The sequence below is a fragment of the Corapipo altera genome, unplaced genomic scaffold, assembly GCF_003945725.1.
Source record: "Corapipo altera isolate COAL_440 unplaced genomic scaffold, ASM394572v1 61411, whole genome shotgun sequence".
Classification (NCBI taxonomy): Eukaryota; Metazoa; Chordata; class Aves; order Passeriformes; family Pipridae; genus Corapipo; species Corapipo altera.
In genome coordinates, this window is record NW_020884875.1 from 1,101,476 (window position 1) to 1,125,278 (window position 23,803).

At 39.0% G+C, this 23,803-nt stretch overlaps 1 protein-coding gene across 1 annotated transcript in view; it reads right to left on the reverse strand.

Moving 5' to 3' along the window:
- The window catches only part of ADAMTS12 (ADAM metallopeptidase with thrombospondin type 1 motif 12), a 144,670-nt gene that overhangs the window by 58,780 nt on the left and 62,087 nt on the right, over positions 1-23,803 (reverse strand). The window contains exons 4-9 of the mRNA XM_027634663.1: positions 12,135-12,331; positions 10,207-10,290; positions 8,424-8,548; positions 6,921-7,070; positions 4,240-4,383; positions 3,442-3,586 (exon numbers count right to left, since the gene is read on the reverse strand). Coding sequence (XP_027490464.1) covers positions 3,442-3,586; positions 4,240-4,383; positions 6,921-7,070; positions 8,424-8,548; positions 10,207-10,290; positions 12,135-12,331 — 845 coding nt within the window. The remainder of the gene's footprint in view (positions 1-3,441; positions 3,587-4,239; positions 4,384-6,920; positions 7,071-8,423; positions 8,549-10,206; positions 10,291-12,134; positions 12,332-23,803) is intronic.

Consider the following 23,803-nt stretch of genomic DNA (forward strand, 5'->3'; position numbering starts at 1 on the left):
ATCAGCTAAGCAGATGGTAGGGAAATTATCTTAAAAAAAACAGTCCAGGCTACCTGGCAGAGAAAAAAGCATAGTGGGCTGTGTAGAGTAAGGTCTCTGGTTAGTGGACATCGATATGTACATATTAAGCAACTCAGAAACTGGTGCCAGTTCTGTACAATTGATTGCCAGTAAAGCACAAGATTCCAGCTGCTGCTCCACATGCAGTGGTCAACTCCACAGAAAAGACAGAAACTCCTGAGAGTCAACAAAGCAAGCAGGGCAAGAAGCATTACAACTACCATATATCAAATCATCTGCACTCAATCAGAATGATTCTCTAGAGAGTAAGGGTAGACAATGAGAGCTATTCCTCCCTCCTCAGTTCCCATGCATACCAGCTTCTCTCGCTTGACACACAGGAGCCCGCCATGTTTGGGAACTCTGGAATGATCAGGGGCTTTGTGTGAAAAACCACTTCCAAGCTAGAGAAACTAAGGCTCTCAGGGAGACTGTGCATTCCCAACTGAAACAACAGAAGAAAAAGCCCAGGGGCTCTGAGCCAGGTCTTGACTGAGGCGATTTGGACTGCAGAGTCCATCACTGGAAGAGGGAACAGAGCTGGCTGCATGAACCTGTGAAGCAGGGGCAGCTTTAAGTGTCATTAGAAAAAGGAGTTGATAAGAAGGATCCCATTAGCATCTCCCCTTGGGATTCTCAGAGCAAGTCACATGCCAAATTTGGGAGCCAACATATAAACCGGGCACTTGCAAAAATGCAGCCCCAAAGACCTAGCAGAAATATTTGGCCAAGTGGGAATGCAAAACCTGGCTGCTCATTTCTGATTTGCTTCTATTTAAAATAGTTAAGCTTGGGCACAGTCTGCTTTCAGAGAGTTCCTTTTATTTACTTTCTCCATTGTGTGTTCACCCTGTTTATCTAGACCACCGAAAAAAAAGTTGATAGCCCAGAAAATCTCAAAGCACTCCAAATCTCCAGTTGAAATACGTCTGGGGCACTGAATCTCGGCTCTCTTAGCTGTTTTAAGGCAATGTACACAAGTCAAACTTTGTTTTGCAGTTCAAGGGTGGCATTACTAACTTTTTGTGAAGCCACTGTTGTCAGGTTCTTAAGGCAGAGCTACTCAAGTGTTCCAGCTAATGTATTTTCTCTCATTATAAAATTCATCTTTTACTCTTGTATATAGAACATGTTTTGAGTTTTTAATGTATAAAGTGTACTCTTGCACTGTGCCTCAGATACCCAAGAAACTGGCACAGAAACTGAACACAGCTTTCCACTGGCAGTTACTTTTTTATGAGGTGTACCCATAGACTTCAAAGTCAAGAGTTTACAGAGGAAATTCTTCAGCTTTGCAAGGATTTTTCCATATTGATCTCCATGTATCAGAGCTTCTGTCCATCTTTAAGAATACTGAAATAACAACAGTATAACGACCCATTTACTGTGTGCCTTTGGAGGTAACAGGCAGAAATTCATGACTACCATGGACTCACTGTAATGCAAGTGTTTTTTATTCATCAGCAGCATGAATATACACTTTACATTCAATCTATCAGATTACAGTCTGAATCCAAATAAACCTGGTGTCACAGAAGTCAGTGCAAGTTTTGGAGACAAAGAGAGGATAATAAGAATTTGAGCTCCTACAGACCATTCTATAGGAAGCCGTGGATCTAGTTATGACTTGGAAAATTCCTCCACCTAATATTTATTTTGTTTTTCTTTACCTTATTAGAAGGACATTATTTATGTACTTCAGGATGATGCTTAGGGAATTTTCCATGAACCTAAATGGTTTGTGGAAAACACTATCTGAATTACAAACATTATTTCTGCTAAGTGTAATCACTGACCCCTAGGGCATCTTCAGCTAAATGCAGATTCTTCTCTCAAAAAGAACGTGTGGATCAAATTCAGCGAGACATTAAATGTTATAAAACAAAAGTAGCCTTGTCAGTGAGCAAGATTAAGTGAATAGAGGAAAGGCAAAGAACAGTCAGACCTCATAGAAAAAAGGACAATACTGACGATTCAACATTCCAGGTAGACTGTACTATTCACAATTCCATCTCTTGCCAGTGCAGCTGCCAGCAAAATACAAGCCTCTCAGTAAAATGCAAAACGAGATGATACCACTTAATTTTGTGACATATGTCTAGCTGTAAAATTGGTTAATCAGGAGATGTCGAATGTAAAGGTCTATTAGGTTCAAACCCAAGTAGAGACAGACTGAACCAATACTGCAAAATTACATCTTAATTTTCTATCTGTACCAACAGACAAATTACAGTAACTGAGGAAACTGGAATAGCAGGTAATGAAAGCAATCTTTCAATACCTGCTTCAGATTCAGTAGTTGCAGTTCAAGACTGGTAATCATGTTATCTATTAAGGTTGAAAAGATTAATCAGAAATAATTTCCCTAATAGAACGGTAGATGAAGATACACATAATTATCTGAATGGAATAAACAGTCAACATAAGCAGTCCTCAGTCCACAGCTGTGCTCATACCAGCACTGCTGAGAGCCAAAGCACCCCTTCTGCATCTAACAGGACGAGCAAGCTGGATGCTATCTCCAATATTTACTGCACATTGCTGCAAAATTTAGTGATCTCTTAGCTAGGCTAGCACTTGAAAACACTGTTTCTGAACTGTTCTATGTAGGAAAATGCTGTTACGGACCCAAAGAGCTCTGGACATGCCAGGTACAGGTAAAATAGCATACTACTGCATCTTAGCTAATATAACCTGTTACACTGCATTGGCTCCTAGATCTTGTGAGAGTTGCATTGCTGTGACTATACTGCTCTCTTGCATCTTCAAACAACACTGTTTTGCTATTCTGTGAGACAGACCCCAGAGTGGGTACATTGCAAACTACGTGTTTCTGCATAAAAATCTAACGTTTGATGGGAAAATACAGATTTTTCAAAATAAATATTTTTCACATGGGCTAAAATATTCTTTTATTTTTAGACCATCGAAAGTGTGAAAAATCAGAGAGCACAACCCTGATTTCTTCAGAAAACTCTTCCTGGAACTGAAGATTTGTTTCCAGAGTGATTTGGTCAGTTGGAAGCTGTAGAGTTGAAGAATTTTTTTTTAAATGAGATTTAATCTGCATTGGTAATTTACAAAAGATCAGTATTATAAGTTTGAAAACAAAATTACTCCACTGCTAAAGGAGGCATTTAACAATTGATACGGTTCAGATTCAGTAGAGATGAAATACAAGGCAAAAAGTGCTACAACTCACTTCCAGAATCTGCAGAGCAGAATTAAAACAGTGTCAGGCAATCCCAGCACATCTAGCCTATGAGATTCTGAACATGCTGCATTTGTAGTTAGCAGCTGAGGTTCACTGACTGCACTTCCATGTCACTCAAAAAATTTAAATTGTTATTAGGAAAATGAAGAAAAACATAGAGCACTTACGTCCACATCTTCACAGAAGGTAGCATTGGAACCATACTGAAGCTGGCATTGGTGGTGCACGTCATAAATCACTCCAGGAGCAATGACTGGGGACTTTAAAACTTCTTTTTGGGGGATATCATCCAGACAGAATCCCCACCCTCGGCTAAAAGCCAAAAACTGCATATTAAAAAAAAACCCTACCACCACACTTTTATGACACTTCTGTACAGACTTTCAATATCTAACTCTTAAAGGTAATGTTGCTTATGGCCTTTGGAAATAATACTTCCAGATTCCAGCTAAGTTATGCTGGAGTGCTGCTAACAAATTAGTTACTTCATCTAGTAAGAGATGGTTTAGAAAGGTAAAATACAGCTTGTCAAAGTGAAAATATCATGAGATCATTATGGTTTGCAAAGTGGCTTCAGAGAACTCCATACATTCCAGTTAAAGTTATACCATACTGCTGCCCTTAAAAAGAACAAGTCATTGAAGCCAAGCACATGTCACTGTGGCCAAAGGCAAAGTCTATAAAGTTTTGTCAAGTGCTGATGGAAAGGCTCCTTTCTTCCTGGTAACCGCAAAAAGCTGTAGATTGCACCAAACCTGAGCCAATATGACAGACTTGAGCTCACATACAGACAACAGCACTATAACAGAACTTGTGCTATGCCTTCCATGGTAATTAACTCAAGCATACTAAACCGCCCCCCCCATTTATCAATATAATAATACAAGATTTACTTTAAACTCCACATAAACATTTCATACTAAGTTGTACTCAATTCAGGCAAATGCTACCACCTGCTCACTCACTCTAGGAAACGTGTGATGTATTCCTTGCTGCACTGTGACCAGGTGAGTGGAGTAGGATCATATTGCAACTGTCGGGACATAATATATGGGCGTTTTCCAACAGGCTCACAGTCATTCTCTTTTCCATCGTGCTGGATTCCAAAACTGGAGATAAAAAACAACATCTAATCACTCCAGCTGATTGGTTGTACCACAACACCTAACTATGGGTTCCACACTGTGTTTAAAAAGACACTTATGTTGCTTCCTCCCCTGCTGAGCTGTAGATACCTGTTTGCTAAAAAAAAAATATACAGAGCTTATGACCCAAAACTATGAAAAATCTACACTCCCACAGTGTATCAAACACATCTGTTACGCACAGTAACATTGTTCTGCACAAAAAAGAACAGACTATCACAGACTTTACTCAGGTACCTTTAAGGGAGTGCAAACACTAGTGCGAAGTAGGGCCAGGAGCCACAGTTTAAACCTAAAAGCTGTGTTACAGTTGCTACGGCTAAGATCACTTCCTAGCTGTTGGTGCAAACCTGCACAACTTTAAATAAAGGTCAGGCTTTGTTACATTCTGTCTTAGATTCTCTCATAATCATGTTTCTATTGCTTGTTTCCTTTTAAAACTCTTTTGATAGATTGCAACACAGATACTGCTTACAAAATTATTGAATGTTCAGTGAATTTCTCTCCAATCTCTACTCCATCTTCCTGTTTAGCTTTCTCAACCTGTGTGCTACTAACAGATCTCCATAGCTGGTTCTCTCCAGCTTCTCTGACTTACTGGAAAATTTTTTTATTCAACAGCTTGTAGAAGTCTATAAACACAAAAAACTCTGGACGGGTTGTGACTATTCAACTATGCCTCTATGTCACCTCAGCATGAAGATAATCTGAAATAATAACATATGAAGATATTGATATTTGAAGACATTGACACCTACACTGTTAACAGCTGAAGGTGTCTAAGTCTTAAGAGCAGTGACAACTTTCTCAGGCTATGATTCAGTCACGAATCAGACAAAGTGAGTTCAAAACACTTAAGACTATGTTTCTGGAAAATGTAATCATACCATGACTCAAAAGTTCCAAAAGCAGAGCACAATTACAGTCAGAATCAACTCCAGTAATGAGTCAGAGACATAAAAGCAAGTATGTCCTCCTGCTAACAGGATCTTTTCCATGAACAGTGTCTGCTGAATCAGGAGACTGCAAACATCTAGAGGTACAGTACAGTGAAGAGTTGAGTTCTCGTATTCATCTAAGAAATGTGCATATCTGTCTTCTCATTTTTTGTTCATCTCTTCTTACAGACTTCATCCATACTGAACTTTTCAGTGTATGAACTCTAACCTAGCTTGAGGTTAACAAGGTAACAACAAACTCTACAGTATTCCATGCCATTTATGGAGACAATCCTTAAAACCTGCACTGCTCCTGCAAGGGCAAGTATAGCAGCGCTCAGTCTCACAGCATCCAAAGGACACAGAGTTACCAGCCACCCAGGCTAGACCGGGAGAAGGTCACACATGGATCTATGGGGAAAAAGTGTCTTCAGATTACTATTGCTAATGAAAAAAGCTCACTGTCAGCAGCAGGCTGTGGGGACCAAGTAACTAAACCCACAGCACCCAGATCAAATTGCAGTGATTTCAGCGTTATTTACCTATATTATTTCCTTTCTGGCAATGGAGAGGTTGAATAAAGAAAGGCCAGTTAATGGGTGACAGGGTCATTACCATCATCATAATTATTACATCCTATCAGGAAATACAGAACTTCATCCTTATTGGTGGCTGCATGCACAGTGAAATTAATGTGACTATAGATACAGCAATGAACATGTGACCTGGCCAAGCAACACAATTCAGTTGAAAAGCAGAGGCATTACAGTCAAACCAGGATACCCATGAGATAATACTTTTCCCCCAGGAAAACAGCTGTGTCAAAACAGATTCAAAAATCAAAATTTTTTCAGATGAGTTAATAAGCCAACTAACCAACGAAAACACCCCCAGAAATTCAAAATTCTGAGAAATCCAGTTGAAGCAAAAGTACCCAATCATAAAAAATAGTTTAACCATGTGTGAAACTAAATGTACAAGAACTTTAGTTACCTTAACCTAAGTGTACCTAAAATAGCAATATTACCATACTGAAGATATCGCTTATTAAGAAATGCCAAAAAGCAACTTTATTAGTTCATCAGAAAGGAGAAAAAAATACTAAATATAAGACTTAATATACGAATTCGACTACTTGAGTTAAAAATGTTTTCTAGCTTATCTGCAATATTGAAATACCTTGACATAATGAAACAGGTGTGTTTTCTGTAAATGTTTTGGATTGGTCTGGAGATCATCTAAAGTAATAGCATGGAAATTGAGCTATGTTTGGAAAAATGAGCATGATTAAATCATGCTTTTTTGTAGCTTATTTATTTCATCCTGATGTACAGCCCTAACAGACACTGTTAAAAGCAGTAGAATGAATAGTTGCTTATGTAAATACAGGTCCAAGGCTTAAGAATTTCTTTCTTATTCCTTTGCTTTGAAAAAACCAACATAGTTTTGACTTTATTAATAGAAACATTAACTCACTTCTTGTTTTGTTTCTATCTGGCAATTTGAGTATTAACATGCAAATACTAAGCTCAGATAGGTCCCCCCCTTCACTGTCTGCTATACCTGTGTCCAAGTTCATGAGCAATAGTGAAAGCCAACGGAAGGCCAGAATCTTCATTGATGTTGCAGCTTCTGTGAGGTTGACACATGCCTGACAGGTGAGACAAACCTAAGGTTTCACACGGACGATTCATGCCAGCACAAATGTCCTTTCTAGAATCACAAAAGAGATGTGTCATCTAAAGTGCTCAAAACCAACTGTGGAGTGTCACTGTCATTGGGTGACAAGTCTCCACCTTGTAATGTATCCGTGCGAATTCGCATTTTAAGCAGAGCATAGTGATAACATTTTACAAACATATATGCAACAACATACACTTGTTCTATTACTATCATTATACTGCTACAATTTGTAGCCAATTGTAGTGTCTAAATACATACACTTACTGTCAACCCACATAAGAAAAAGTTTTAGAACCTCCAACTCTAACAGGATTTTGAAGTACTGTTTATTAAAGTCATCATACCTCAGGTTCATTCAAGTGAACTGCTTGAAGCCTTTTTATTTGGTAAATCATGTATCTTTGTGATATCTTATTTCGCATTCTTATTCTAAAATTTTTGACCAAAAATAACGCTGACAAGGTGGAGATCAGCCAAAGGTTGGACTTGTCAATCTTGGAGGTCTTTTCCAACCTAAATGATTCTGTGATTCTTTTTTTTTGCTGAATCACTTGAGATTTTTTGGGGTTTTTTGTTTGGTTTTTGCCTGGCAGATTTTAACTTAGGACTATTTTTTTCAGACCATAGCCTCGATCTCTTCTGTCGATTGTGTGCAGACTTGATCCCTTTTTACAGACCTGCAGAAGTCCCATTTCATGCCATGACACAAACTTCCATTGTAACCTCAGACATCACCTTAGGTTTTCTGTTCCTCCTTTGCTCACACATAAAAATTATTTTATTTCTCCTTATATATGGAGATATTGAAAAAGCATATATTTTAAAGTTTAAAAATAAATTGCACCATTTTTGCAAAATACTTTTCCATTCTGAGCTGCACTTGTACATTACTTGAGGAGTTGTTCATCTGTGTTCTACTTTGTTTCGGTACATTGCCTCAAAGAAGAATAGAGAAGTCATTGAGCACAAAATGAGATAGAAGCAGGTAGGGAAAATGACCTCTGCACATTGCTCATTTCTCAGGACATACAGATCTCAATTTTGTGACTAAGATGCACCTGTAACCCATATGCAAACGTAGTGTTATAAGTATTTTGAAAACAAATTAAAAAATATCCCTTTAAGAAGTACATTAGGTCTAACTTCAACCATGTTTTCATAATACAAATCACATCCTCTGCTCTATCAGCATCAGACTCGCTCACCCTGTGCTACTGTTGCATTACCATTGTGCATCAGGAGCAACGTGTCTTCATGGGACCACTTCACTGAGTTCTATGCAGGATGAACTAAATGATGCCATAAGCTTACAAAAACACATATCATTACCAAAAAAACGCAAATGAACAACAGTCAGTGGCTGATGGCAATCGGGTGTCATACCTGGTGAGGAGGACGGCCACATCGTGGTGCGTGGGGTTGACATCACTCTTCGGATTGACGTTCTTCTGCCATTTGCAGAAGCTGGCTAATGTCTTATCAGCATGGTGTACTATCTTCAAGCCTTGCTAATGGGAAATGAAGGAAAATATAATTGTAAAGACCATACTGCATTGTAATAACATCTCAGTGAACTCAGCTGTGAAAATGGGTAATCATTGAAATGTAATTGATTGTGCTTTTGCCTGAAGTTAGAGCCATCATTAGGAGCAATGACATCTATTTATCTAACATTGAATATTAAGTTAAAATGTTGAAATTTCTGTAATTAGTGCAGCTAAAGGAAGAATTACATGTAGAAATGTATGTATTTTTTGGTAAGTGAGCTTCGTAAGATCCAGTACTGAATTGAAACTTTCAAACATTTTATATTGTCCTGAAATCAAGTTTTCCTCTAAAGAGAAGGTGAAGCCTACTTAATGTGGGCCTTCATGCTCAAGTTTGTCCCTAAATGTTATGTGAACACTGTCACACTCAGGGAACAGCTATGCTCCTCATAGTGTATTTATTTCACAACATTTTTCAATTCCAAAGAGAAACAGTGCAGTCATAAACGTTTCTTACTCAACTTATTATTATACAGTTTACATGCAGATGACTGAAAATTCTGAAATGAAAAGTATGCAAAATAAATTAATTCAAAAATGAATTTTCTAATTTCTGGTCTTGGACACTCACTTTATCTCGCTTCACTTCCCTTCATTTTTTAGGAAGCATCTAAGTATACATTGTTACCAGATAGGAATTTCTGGGTAACTTAAAACAAAAGTTTGAAAGATATCCAACAGTGGTACCTCCAACATTGCCATCCTCAACTGAACAGTATCAGTGTGCATCAAAACAACCACCGAAATTCAGCAAGTTAACTTAGTTGGAGCTCAACATGGACCTCAGGTCCTAATTGTCCTGTTCAGATGCAAATTAGAGGGTTTGGGCCATATATACTTACATTTTAACTGACGACTGTTGGCTATAAGGACAGACTCCATTACAATAAATATTTTTGAAGACATAATCTGTGGGTTGGTTTACCCCCTTCAATAACACTGGAACCACCTGGCTTGTGGTTATAAATCATAAGCCACTGAGAAAATCCATTTAAGGTGTTCCTGCAGTGACAGCTAGCTATGTCATGCACAGTATTTTAAAAATAAGTATAAAATTACTACAATCAGCATGGTTTTAGGCATGTAGCAGCATATTTGTGAAAGAAAGACAGTAGAAACTACCAATACACAGCTATCTTACAGGAATTAACATCTACTCAGTCCTCAATTTTTTGCTTCAAAAGAGATTTTAAAAGAAAAATGTGTGTTTGTACACTGCACAGTAAGAGATTTAATTCTTCGGAGACCTGCAAATACTCTAGCACTACACTTTACAATACATTTCAGGTAGTGTTAGATAATTAGATCCTGAATGTTGATGCGTAATTTCTGCTTCTCGTCTAGTGTTCCATGGCATCCTATGTTCTTTTGACGCTGGGCAGATTCCACTTCCCCATTCCTAACTTGCCTGCTTTAATTATATTTTCCCAGGCAATTCTGTGCAGAAATACCCAAAGTCATCACTGCTATACAGGGCAGCATTTATTCTAAAACCAGACATGTCAAATATTATTAACAGAGTAAAATGAACACATTATTTTAAGCAAATATGATTACAGCTCAATACATTGAATTCAAAAGTTTTATAAGCGATATTTCAAGGTAAATAAAAACCTTACCTCCTCCTCCTCAAAGAGGATGAGCCGGACCAGCACAATGTGAATTGCATTGCCAATGCTTGGATCGTGGAACAACCCTGTGACCTGTGCCAGAGCCAGGAGGTATGAGATTAACTGATTCCTCTATAGCAGAACACGACTTTAGAGAGAAAATATGACATTTACTTCTAGAATACTGTTCATCTGGGGGTGGGGGTGTTGTTTTGCTTTTTAAATCCTCAATGCATTTCACTGAGAGTTTACTGAAATGCAATAAATGTTGGAACTACTGCAAAGGTTAGCTCTGCCAAGTAAGTGATGATACAAAAGTTACTAAGCTAGAGAGTAAAAGCCCAGAGAAGATTATATTGTGTCCATTTCCGTTTCAAAAACTTAAGAGTTCTTAAAAAACTCTAGCAGAAAAGAACACAACATCTACAGTCACATAACACTGATGGAGAGGTCCCCTCAGGGTCCAAATAAACCAGTACATCAAATTGTTCTGTTTTAAATCAACAGGAATCAGATTCTGTTGCAAAAGCAAAGGCAAAATTTAGAGAGTACAAATAAAGAGAAACAGTCTTGTGTTTTCAGAGCACAGGAGAGGATGATAAGAACAAAAGCCAGGATAATGACTCCATTAAAAAAAGACTACACATAAAACCGTACAAGAACTGAACTCAGCATAAATGTGATCCAGCTGCCATAAACATCCTTACAATGTTGAATTAGGCAGGAGGAATGATGATACTCACAACCTATCTATATGTGACCTATGCCATCTATCACAGGAAATATGAATGAACAAAATGGATTGCCTTTGGATCAAAACTATTACGGAGAAGAACACTAAAGAAGAAATTATCAAAATAAAGTGGAAATTGTGTTCACGAAGGTCTGATTTGGATATGGGTCTTTTTCGAGGTACTTTATGGAGAATACTGAAACATTTTAAGTAACCCTAACATCTAAGGTCAGACTGCAGAGAAAATGTTGAGACTTGTTTATTCCGGAACCTGATAATGACTGTCTTTTATTCCACGCATTTTTCCCTGTGTGGACAAAACCTCATGTGCTCAAACAACCTTTGTACCTGTTTAATCAGACTCACTGCCTCAGCAGCTAGTCAGATTCATTGGGGCACAGCTACGAACACACTGTATAAACATAAGGGACAGATCAGTTAACATGGCTAAAATTATACTGTGATTAACTTAGCATATATTACATATGTGCCATGATAACCACATAGAACACATCCCCAGTAGATTCTCAAGGTCAATATTTATTATACAGATAATAACAGAAGACATATCTGTAGGTAGTCTCACAAAATGCTATGGTTTTTCTCAGAACAAATCATATTTTGAAACTTGCCACACAGGAAAGCACGCAAAGTTCAACTTTTCTCCAATGTGAACTTTGTACTCTAGGCAAGATACTTACCTGGGAAAACAACTGTACTTGTTTTAAGTGGGATAGGGTTAACTTGTTTCATAATAGCTCCTACACTGCTGGTTGGATTTGTGACCAGTACAGTAACAAACTCTTATTTTAGCTCTTGCTAAAATACCAGTGTGTTCCTGAGTGCCTTTCTCATGCACAGATATATGAAAGAATTTGTATGCTTAAAACCTGTAGAACTGCTGCTGTAGTGAAAAATCTGAAATCACCACTGAGCAACAGACTCCAGGGGAGACAGAGAATATCAGTGGAAAGTGCTGGCTTTTATAGCTGTGAGACTTCTCTCGCTTAAAATCCAGTGAAAAATCGTGTTTACACAAAATACAAGGTAAAAGATACTTTAAAATACAGACTTTCAATAATATATACATGAATTATATCACATTTCTCTCTGTGAACAATGTTACAGACCTACTTCAAGGAGATCAGCAACATAATCAAATTCAGGTTTGCTTCATTTGTCTATCTAAAAATGTTGTACATACCATATTCATTATAGTGAGGATATATGATTCCACGTGGTCACTTCCATGGTACTCAACCATTTTACTGTCTGCAACCACAAGCGTCTCCACCCACCGCTCCTTGCTGACAGAGCGCCGAGAAACCTTTCTGGCAGCTTTATGATTTTGTTCCCATCTCTCCCTTCGAAGCTGCTGCTGTTTCAAAAAGCTGTGGGTATCTGGAAGAGTGAGAAGCAAGGCTGTCTTGAACAAATTTTCAAGCTTGATTTGAAGTGTATGGCCATAACACTTGCAGACAGAATGGCAGCATCACAGGATAATGTGAGTCGGAAAGGACTCCTGGCTACACCTACCCGACCCACTGTAAGGCCAACTCCAAAGTGACACCAGACTGCTAAGGGCCCTGTTCAGCAGAGTTCTGAATCACCCCAGATGTATTAAACATCCATCCAAAGGTTTACACTATTCAAATGCTAGGGATTATGCTGTGAGACAGAGATAAGCTAAAAGAAACCAAAAAAAACCCCAACCAACCAACCAACCAAAAAAACCCCCACAAAAACAAACAAAAAAACCCCACCCCCCCCCCCCCCCCCCCAAAAAAAAACCCCACAAAATTTGAATAGGGGATGCTATTTTCAAGGAGTTCTTTCGTGATGGTTTGGCTCTAAATTCTCTAATGACACAAGTTGATAGTTTGAGATATCCTTTCTTCACAGGTAGCCTTTTTCTCATCAGGATGGCACGTTAAGCTCGGTGCTATGACACATCCAAGCCTGCCTTGTTCTGTGTGTGGAAAATATCTTCAATGACTGGGGACACTTGACCAGCAGGTGTCATCTAAATACCAGCAGGGCAGGCAGCCACGGGCTCCTCAGCTGCTGTCATCCTGCCTGACTGACAGGCGAGACACTTACTGCTTCCACTTTAATTTTGGGATCTGTGCATCTAAATCTTTTCTGGAAGAAGTCTTGGCTCTGTAGAGTTGTTAGCAACCTTGCACTGCACTCAGTGGAGCTAATTAGTCTCCATTCAGCCTAGGCTTTGAATGTTACTAGGGAAATACCAGGGATGTAAATACCTCCAGGCCCAAAAAATAAATGAGATGCCAGTTCAACAGCTGCTGCTGGCATTTTTCCAACCCATAATCCAGAGAAACACTTCTACAGTGCAGGGATTTCCTGAGTCCTACGAAGGATCAGGAACAATTGTTTCTATTACATATATTGCAGTAGTACCTTGGCATCTCACTCATGGAAGAGCATGTCCTTATTCCAGATGGAGCACATCCGCAGGCCAGAAAGACAGTTCCTGCCTCCAAGTGCTTCCAGCCTTTCCAGCACCATCCCCACTGCTGTTCGGCAGAGGACAGCTATCCAGCATTATTACTTCCTCCTCCCAGCAATACCAAGTGTTGAGGAACAGTTACCCAGACCACTCTTCCCTTGAAGAATGGATGACCTGGCAGCTAGGTCCCAAATCTTTTGTTCACATCAGTAGATCTGCTACACCCTTGTCATGAATACCTTGTTTGCCTTTTAGAAGACTCAAGTGCAGACAGAGGATGGCACCTCGCTTATCTGCAAAATGAGGCAGCATTGGACTATTAGTGATGTGTATAATGTATCTCTCAGTGTAAAATGTGATTAGTATCTTGGTTTATCATATATGTTAAGGTCAGTCTGAAAGATGCCTAGAGAAAGAAGTGCTGGTACTCAAAACACATTTGCGTAAAATTGAAATATGTCACTTTAATAAACAAAATAGCATCAGCCACTTCGCACTTTTAGAACTGAGCCACAGTGCACAAGTGTGCTGTACACAGCAGCAATGAACTATTGCTGCTATGACCTCTGCCCTAACCCCACTAACCCACACTGCGGCATCACTCTAGCTGTCTCCCTCAATCTTTGTTCAGCTACAGCAATCTCCACCTCAATGAGGGGCTATTTATGAGCTGTATTCATTAGTCTCTCTCGTACATTTGCATGGTTTTCAGTATTCTTATTTCTATGAAGCACAGTTCTCATTATCTGCGTTTTTAAGGGGTTTGTGCTGAGAAAAACCTTTCCCGCAGCTACCCGAACAAAAAAAACTCTGTTCAGACTGCTGGTTAAGTGACTTGTTTATGGCCAAATAAACGTTAGGCCAGCTGTCAGGCTTTGTGTTTACAGCTAGCACAAAGTACTGCTAATTGTCTGGGCAGCTGGTAGCACTGGAGTTAAAAATGTTTAAAGTCATAGAGGCTGTAATGGCGAACAACCCCCAGGGAAAAGACTAGAGTCCTGGTTAAGTGTGAGGTTCTGTACTGTAGGAAAGTCTCAGAAGAGATTCAAATTGTGAAAATTAATGCCAGATAGCCACACGATTCTGCAGACAAACCTCTTTCCTCAGTGATGGATGTCCTCCTGTGCAGGGTATGTTGCCTGGATGGGTGACATCTAAGGACTGGATCCCTGCTGTGTTAAGTCTCCTGGCAGCTTTCTTAGCCATATGAAGCATAGAGAGAGAACCTCTTAGACCTACACTAACAAACAGGCGGCTACAAAGTATAGTTATACTTCTGCTTTTATGTGTCTCCAAATTTTGATTGTTAAGCTTTTAATTTTGAAGTTAAATAACTACCTTGTTTTTCCCTTGAATTAGTAAAGTGTTACAAGTGATTTCAGATTTGCTGAGTAATCCCAGGCAGCCTGTTGTCCAGAAATGGAAGCCTTGACTAGGAGCCCACCGGTTCAGGAATACCCAAGAAGTGTTGAAAAGTCTGAGACCTAGTAACATCCAGTGCTGTCTGAGAAAAGTCTGCCTCCCCATGTTCTTCCATCATAACTGCTGAGCACAGCACATTCCACAAGTAACAGAAGAGAGAAAGGGGGTACTCATACTCTGAGTGTTCCAATGCATTTCTGAGGAAGTGATATAACACAGGTAGGTACAGTGCTGGAGTCCTCAGGAATAGAAGCAAAAGTAGTGTTGAGAGTATACCCAGGACAGTCTAACAGTAAATAAAAGAAGGTTGGTAAGAGATTCAGGTAACAAACTGCATGAAATTCAAGCAGCAATACTCAGAAGTTTCTAGCCGTCATGGGAGAAAAATTTGGAAATGCAAAGCTTTTATCAGAAAAACTGATTCAGCCAAATGTGTAACATTCCAACAGTCATATGTGATATCCAGCCATGTGACTGCATAACCAGAGGAAATGGTGTAGATTACAAAACTTCATCAGCTTCTACTCAGAAATGGTTGATTAATTTCTGTCAAAGGGTTGCTTTTTAAAATCAAATTCTGAGTTGTTTTTAGTGAAAAATAAAAATGTCCCCTGAAACTACCCACACAAATCCTACTTGACTAACAACAACATAAAGGACCCTTAACTTTCAGTTACAAGGAAAGATTTTAAGTTCTCTGTAAGACTCAATTATACATGAAATAACAGTATTGTACAAACTTCTTCAGTACAGGTTAAAACTGCATGATTTCTGTGAAGAAAACAAAAGTTATACTCTCTCTTTTAGCACAGCAGTTTAATTTTTCATCAGGTGACAACATACTTTGCCAAACCTTTTGCCAATCTTTCTTTCCCCAAGAAAGAACTTTCTAATTTTTAGCCATCAATGTTCTCACTATAAAAAAAAAAAATCCACTGAAGTTCTTCTCTACTTTGAACAGCTCACCCTCTCAAAATGTTGCTTGATTTTGTTTGATTATTAAGCAGTTAATTATTGCTTGCCCTCCCCTGCCCCAAAGGGGCATTAAAGAACAAACCTGACACACCTCTCTTAAGGGCATTATGTGAGATTTCCATTAAGAAGGGTTTTTTTTTCCCCCCAGGCTTGCTCAAGGAAGAGTGCAACATACAGCACAACACAAAGGGACCTCAAGGTCCAGCTTTCAACACCTTTGGAGGCACATAGGGCTTTGAAGAAGCAAGGTGAAAATGTCTGGAAATTCCCAGAAAAGGAGAATGTACCCTACCACTGAAGGCTGTCAGACAAAATATAGTAGTACTGATTCATGTCTTCACTTTCTATCCTCAGCTTCTTTTTCTTTGCGCAAGAGCTCTTTCATTTTTACCACTCTATGTTGTTCACAGTCAAAATGCTACAACTCCAGATAGGAGGCGTGAACAGGAGGGATGTTAGACGAATAAATTTGACACTGTTCATAACTTGCTACATTATGATTCTTCCAAAAAAACTTCACTTTGTCCTAAGATGTGCCTTAAGGTTAAGTATTAACAAAATGACTACAGTTTTGCGGTGAGCTTTTCAAGAGGTCAGTAAACTCTGTTGAAACAGTCATTGTACAAAGGACATCTCCCTCTTTCATTCATGAAGAAAGAGAGCAAATTTGGCAGCTGACTTACTGTAAGAACTTATTAATTATTTATAAAATAAATGCAGTAGGAGATCCCCATCCCCTGTTCTAACTAGCTCTTCTAAAACAGACAAGGAAGTTTTGTACAGATGGTTTCTGCTTATAAACAGCCATAACAAAACTAAGTCTGGATGCTGACAGTGGGAGAATAAGGACTCACAGGCTATAACGGGAAAACTATTGTAATGTAAGAAAGTGAGTATGTGAATTTAAAATTGAAAAGATAACCAAATCAGTTCTTTTTATAAGCATTTCTAAAACAGGCTAAGCTAAATCACACAAATCCTTTCCGAGTGTGGAGTGTTCACACAGGAAACTATTACAACAATTTAATCACATACAAGCCCATGATGACAACCACCAAGTCCCAGCAAAAACAAGCACAGAGAAAGAAAGCTTACAACTCTGCAAGGTTTGTTTAACTTTGACATTCCTGCTGTCAGAAACGTGACGTATCAAACAGTGGAGACACACCACTTTAGTGCAGAATGAAGCTAAAATTGGACCTGTGTTGACTGATGCACTTAATCAGATACTGCTGCTCAGTGTGTCTGCTGCTCATTACTACTTGGGCTGGAAGGATGGAATGATAGATGTGCTGGGCCACTGGTATCAGGAGGTACATAGAGAATAGCATTGTGAGAGACAGCTATGCCTGAAGCTTCCAATGTTTTGCAATGACTATCCTTCTGCCTCTGTGTTCTTATTTTCTTACTCAGGAATTAAACCCAAGTCAATAAGGGACAGTTAAAAATTGAAAAAAAGTATCTTCTAAAACAGAATATATCTGTAAAAGAATTTTCAGATTAAAAACTCACAGTAAATTTTTTTTATGTTAGAATGTCTCTTTCTAAATAATTTAAGAACTGTTAACCCAAGAATGATAGAGAAATGCAGGTTTTGGGAACTGTGATTATGAAAATGCAAATTTTAACATATTAATAATTTTATATTGAATAATAATTTTACAATTAACAATTTAACAATTAATTTTTCTTCTTTTTTCATGTCTGTATGAAAATTCATTCACACAAAATTAATGCAAAAACCTGAAAGTTGAAGTAGTTAACTTGCATCTTGAAGTAGTTATCTCTGCATTGTCAAGGTTGATCTGATTTCCAGTTTGGTTAACCAAATAGTGTCCAGAAGCTCATGAATCAGAGTCCAAAAGTTTCTGGTAATGTTCTATAAATTTAATTCACATAATAATGAAGAAAAACCAAACTGGTTATATGTTGGCAATAAGAGGTCACCAACCTCCTGCAGTCAGGAACAAGAATAAGACTAAAAGGGTAAAAGGATCTTATTCATTACAAGAAAGACATTGAGGTGCTGGAATGTATCTAGAGAAGGACAACAGAGCTGGTGAAGGGTCTGGAGCACAAGTTTGATGAGAAGTCAGTGAGAGAGCTGGTGGTGTTTAGTCTGGAGAAAAAGAGGATGAGGAGAGACTTTATCACTCTACAGTTACCTGAAAGGAGGTTGTAGCCAGGTGGGGGTTGGTCTCTTCTCCCAGGTAACATGCAATAAGACAAGAAGAACTGGCCTCAAGTTGTGCCAGGGGAGGTTCGGTTTGGATATTAAGAATAACTCCTTCAACGAAAGTGTTGTCAGCACTGCAACAGGTTGTAGTATCACCATCATGACAAAACCAATATGTTGTAAGGACTTAAAGAGCAGAGTTGCCTGTCTCAAACACTGTCTAGGTCACAGTAGGAACTTATTTCTTTCTATCTCTCTACATAACGTTCATTGTTAAATAAAATCCATATTGCTGAGTTTGGCACACGGTCTCCTTTGAGTCTTAACTTGGGCAGAGGCATCTCTCACTAACCAGATCTTAAAATATGTCCAGTACTGTTTTGCCTGTTTATGCTTCCCCATGAAAAGTCAGAAATGTCAACTGGGTTTAAGGGCCTTCTCTAGTTTTCAAGAGCCAACCTGTGCACCACAGGAGCTCCTCACTGGGTCATCACTTCCCTTCAGTTAATACAGCAAAATCAGCCACTTGCATCTCTCAGTCCTTGCAAATGATCAGTACAGAACCAGCTGGGACCAGCTGCTCCTGTCTCCTCTCAAGGAGGGATAGGAGGGAAGTCAGAGGCAAATACACACAGGCAGCACAGTAGAGCCATGAGATGCTACCACTCCTGTGTTTACCCAGGCTGCTGGGTGGTCCCAAAACAGGATGCAGCCCCCCTGCAGGACCTAGACCCTGCTCCAGCTCATAGCTTCACCCTCACAAAGAAACTCCAACGCTAACAAAAACTGAACCTCCACGGTTTGTTTAGCAACTGTCTGTGAAAGGCATGCATCATGAACTAAAGGTATTTCACATCATCTCACCACTGTACTACTCCTTGTCTTGATCCTACTGCACTTCCTTCCCTAACTGCACCTCTTCTCAAGACACAAAAAAACTACCCTCACTGACTACTAGGCAAGGTTCCAGCTCAGTTGTGACTCCCAGGAGTGAGCCCAGGCACCTGAACCCCTCAGGCCATTTTCAAGCCAACTCTCAGATGTCAGCACTCTCTGCCCTGATGCCTCCACTCAGCTTGGACTTGTTCTGGGTCAAAGACAGCTCAGAAAGTGCTGTTCAACTCATCCCCCAGCAATCTCCAAATGGCTCTAACAGTCACAACCAGCAAACAGAAGGTTGCTTCTGTAAGACCTGCTTTGACCACGTGAATTACCATGGCACAGGAGTGGAAACAGGCCAGCCATTCCTCTCAGTAGTCAGGATCTGGCCACTGATCAAGAGACTGAGAAAATTTAATGTATGCACGCAGACTGTTGTGTGCTACTTGGCAGCAATGTCAAAGAATACTGGACACAAAAATGATCTCATTGTGTGGGAATAGTGGTGGACATGAATATCCACAGCGTTACACTTCGAGAGCAACTTATCTTACATTATATATACAGAATATATGGTGCAGAGAATACCACAGGAATCTTTTAAACAGGATTTTTCAAGCAAAGTTATTAAAGACAATCTCTTTTATGTTCATTATGTAAACTGCCTGCCTTTGTAGCTATTCTACTCATTTACAATGTCAGTTTTCTGCTACACATTCTGCCACTGGATTTGTAATTTCGGGGCATTTTATCATTTAGTTACTCAAATATCCTCACACATATAAGGAAATAATAGTTTCTAGTTCAGCCTTCAAAAAGTACTGCTTAAACTGTGACATGTTTAAAACAATCTCTTTCAAGATATCAACAGAGAGGTTACTGAACATGCATATGGCACAGGAACTGGGGAGCTTAGTTGAAATTACACCCATTGGCATCCCCTTATTCTTAGGAACTTCCACCACAAAACCACTGGGTAGACTTCAAGAATACAGATTTGCCTACTTTAACTCTTTCTTACATAAAAATCAGTCAAGAATTCAATTTAAAACATAGTTTCAAGACTGGATTTGAGAGAGTTCTCCATTTGGAAGATGGTAGTCCAGTTATAAAGCACTAGACAGAAATAGATGATTTCAATTCTAAGCATAAAAGACATAAAATTAATTTTTAAAAAGTTGATTCTAGACAGAATTTTATCTTTGTATTTGCAGAATTGACTGGCTAAGAAATAATTTGAGCTCAGATCCTAAATATTTAAGTAAAAATGTATGAGGATGCATTTTCTTACATAAATTAATGGAGAACCCATTAAAATATACATAAGATTATTTCACTGAGCACTGACAATGAGAATTTTCCTGGTCTTATAATCATAGTTTGAAAAATTGTCTCTTAGTTGCCTTGAAATTCTGACTTATAACACAAAAGGACAGGAGAACATTAAGAAAATAATCTAGATTAAACTTTCCCTTTTTTTTCTCTACATTTATCTTAAATTCATTAATATAGAAGATAGATCCCTGCTTCTTTCAGAACTTAGAACATATCCTTTGTGTGAGCCATAGAACTACCTACTGTAGGTTGTAGTGACATCAAAGAAAATGTATCACAAAATTTGTTAGGAAAACACTCAGAGGGACAAGGAGGTGGAAGAAACATACTCTAAAACCACATATAAATAATTTTCAATACTCCTCATAACTTTTAAAGGAAACTTCTTCAAATCATCCAAGTAGCTATACAGAAGGTCCATTAGTGTTCCCTGTACAAATTGCCAGGTTTTACTTTAGCACTACATTTCAACATTTTATTTAGTTTATCAATTTAAACACATTCCTCTTCACTTCTATTTTTCTCTGAAATAGTTTCTCAAAGTTAATAGATAGTGTGTACTGAAAGGACTGGAAAGTGGTTTTAAAAGCTGGAAAGCCAGACAGTAATCAGTGCTTTCCAAATGCTCTAAAATCCTGCTGAAAAACACTGGCTTTTAGTAAACTGAAGATGAAACCCTAATTTGGTACTTACATTAGCTATTTTATGTCTTATTGACATTCCTAGGAATTCTCCATTGATCTCATTCTACAAACTGTACCTGCTCATTAATTTAGCAAAATATAAGTTTATACAGGACAAACAAGAACTTGTTAGAGCACACTGGACGTGGTACAGCAAACAGGCTGCAACTCAACAGAATTCAGGTCATGGTGCCAGATCTGCCTGAGAATCAAGAAAAAATAGCCTATTTTTAGACTCCCTTATTGGCATGGACAACTTAGCAGTGTTCCCAGCAGCCTTCACCACCAGCAGCTTTTGCATCCCATTGCAACCCCTTCTACCCACAGCATGCTCAGCTTTCTCCTCTATTTTCTTTGTGCCAAGCAGCAAGCTAGTAACTATTTGTAAACCCAGGAAATTCTGCAGATCTAGAAGGAACAGCAACCTCCATGCCTTTATACCCCTGCGAGGGGGTATAAGACATACTGTGCTGGATCACACAGAGTGATTAGAGAGCAAATAAAACAGATCTGTGCTTCCAACATGAAGGGTAATCCAACACTGTCTGGTAAACACAGCTTGACTGACAGTTATCGCTGCTTCAGCCCTTCCAGTCTGCCACTGTCACTGTCCTGCTCTCATCTTGGGATCCTAGAAACAGGGAAGTCTCAAAGCAGTTTCTGCCAAAAACCCAGGCCTATGAGAAAATTGAGAAGCATCTCTAACCATTCCACCTGCTGCCACTGAGTTTTACTATGTAAAAGCTTTAAAATGACAAATCAGTCTGAAGACGCCAACAGACAGTAACATTCAGAAATCACTGATCTCAACTAGCAAACAAGTAGGTAATACCATTAATTTTATAACAGACCTAATTAGCTATTGTAATGAACTGCATGTTCAAACTGATATTTGCCTTCTAACATTACATTTACAGGATTTAAATTTCAACTGCTTTTTTCCCGCTATCATGACTTACTTTCATCATGAAAGGACTGCGAGGAGCAGGACGAGCATGAGCTGTTATGTGTAAACAAGGGTGAAAGAGAATGCCCGGATCCTATTCCTTTCCTCATCAGCCATCCTTAGAAACACCCAAAGTAAACACCCAATTCCCTAAAATACCATAGGTCACTCGGTCTTTGTGGTATCATCGTGTGAGATGAAATTTGAAAGGCAGATGGGGGAGGGGACAGAGTTGGATGACTGGTGTCAAGTCAGCAAAATTCTGTGCTTCATTTTTCTCCATCTCCCAATCTTCATGCACCTGTCTGAAGACCTTTATGCTGGAGGTGTGTTGCAGATGGAGAGGCCAGGTGCTCATGAATGCACCATCCATCCGCAAGTAAACATTCCTCGAACCAAAGTTCGTTATACATGGAAAATAGCAACTACAGTTCACTCATAATTCCAGAAACTTACAATCTCAGTACTAAACATTCGAAAGACAGTTTAAGAAGTGTAAAGTACTCCAACTAAATTAATATATAATGTCTGTGATGTAAAAGAAAAAAAGCTACTCACAGAATAGTTCTTTGAAGTGGTAGCTAAATGATGTCTCTTAATTAGTTTGTTTAAAATTTAGATTACTGAAAGAAAGAAGGGAAAGACAATCTGAAATTAACCTTGAAATCAAATGTTATTCTTTCCAGCTTTGGTATGATATCATTAAGAAATGCTGCATATGCTATAACCTTCTTATCTCTGGGCTTACACAACAGAGTTTATTTGGCCTTTCTCTGGACCAGCTGTTGTTTTTTCCATTCCATTTCTCCACTAGCATACTCAGAGGAAAAAGCACATGCTAGCATTTTGAGGGGCCTCCTTGTCCTTGGCTGAGGCCAAATGTCTTGTATTTCAGATGATGTTACTAAGCAATACAGTCTTCAAAGCCTCTGCCCCAACCCTGCTGTGCTTCTGCAGCAAACATCAGCAGTGAAAGCATAGCTCTTACAGATGAGGACTCCCCCTGAGCCTGGGCCTGTGAAGGGGTTGGTCACTCTGAAATGAATTATGCTAATGACATCTTGAAAATCTCAGACATATATGGTTTTTATGTTTTCTATTCTTAGAAGTAAGTCCTGATAACAATATTTTCCAGCTTTGTGACATTTTGAGAGATGGTTGTTGAGGTTCTCCTGCTTCAACACAGCACACAAGATCTCATTTTGCCTGATTAAGCCACTGAAGAGGAACCTATACACAGATAACAGACACTGAAACAGCAAAGCAGGGACAGATTCCATCCTGCAGCTAGGGTGAGCTGACAGAGGTGCCTGTAAAGTGCTAGAAGGAGAACAGCATAGATGACATCAAGACATCTCACGGGAGGCAGCCAACAGCATCTTTGCACGTGAGAGGTTAATGATCCTGCCACCAGGCATCTTGCATGAGCAATCCTCTCAAGATAACATCAGTTTCGGGTGACCTGTGTCATACTCAGCTCTTCATGAGCACTGGTGCACGGGCTAAAGGATGTTTCCAGTTTTAGCCAGAGTTTTAAGAGTGACCTTTTTCCTTTGATTCCAGTTTCTTATTAAAGACTGATTGTCAGGGGCACTATAACCTGTTGGATGTCACGATCCAATTAATTCATTTCTATTTCTGTCATGCACAGGATGGAGGTTCACCAGTAATACCAGCTTTAATTAACTGAACTCCCTGTGGTTCACTGCCTACAGAAAACTATGCCAGAATCCTTCACAGACAGAAGCTTTTGGGGCTCCCACACTAAAATGCCAAGAACTTTGAAGATGTTTGCTTAGAACTGAGTTTGAGCTTTGAAATTTGCACTCCCGTGGAAAGAGAATCAAACAAAGCCCTGCCAACAGATTGAACCTCTTTTTTTTTTTTAAATGACAATTTCAATTTTCATTTGCAAAAAGCCCCTGGCTCCACTTCTCTCCAGGAAGCCTTAAGACAATAAAGGTATGTAAATGCATGGGATCAGAAA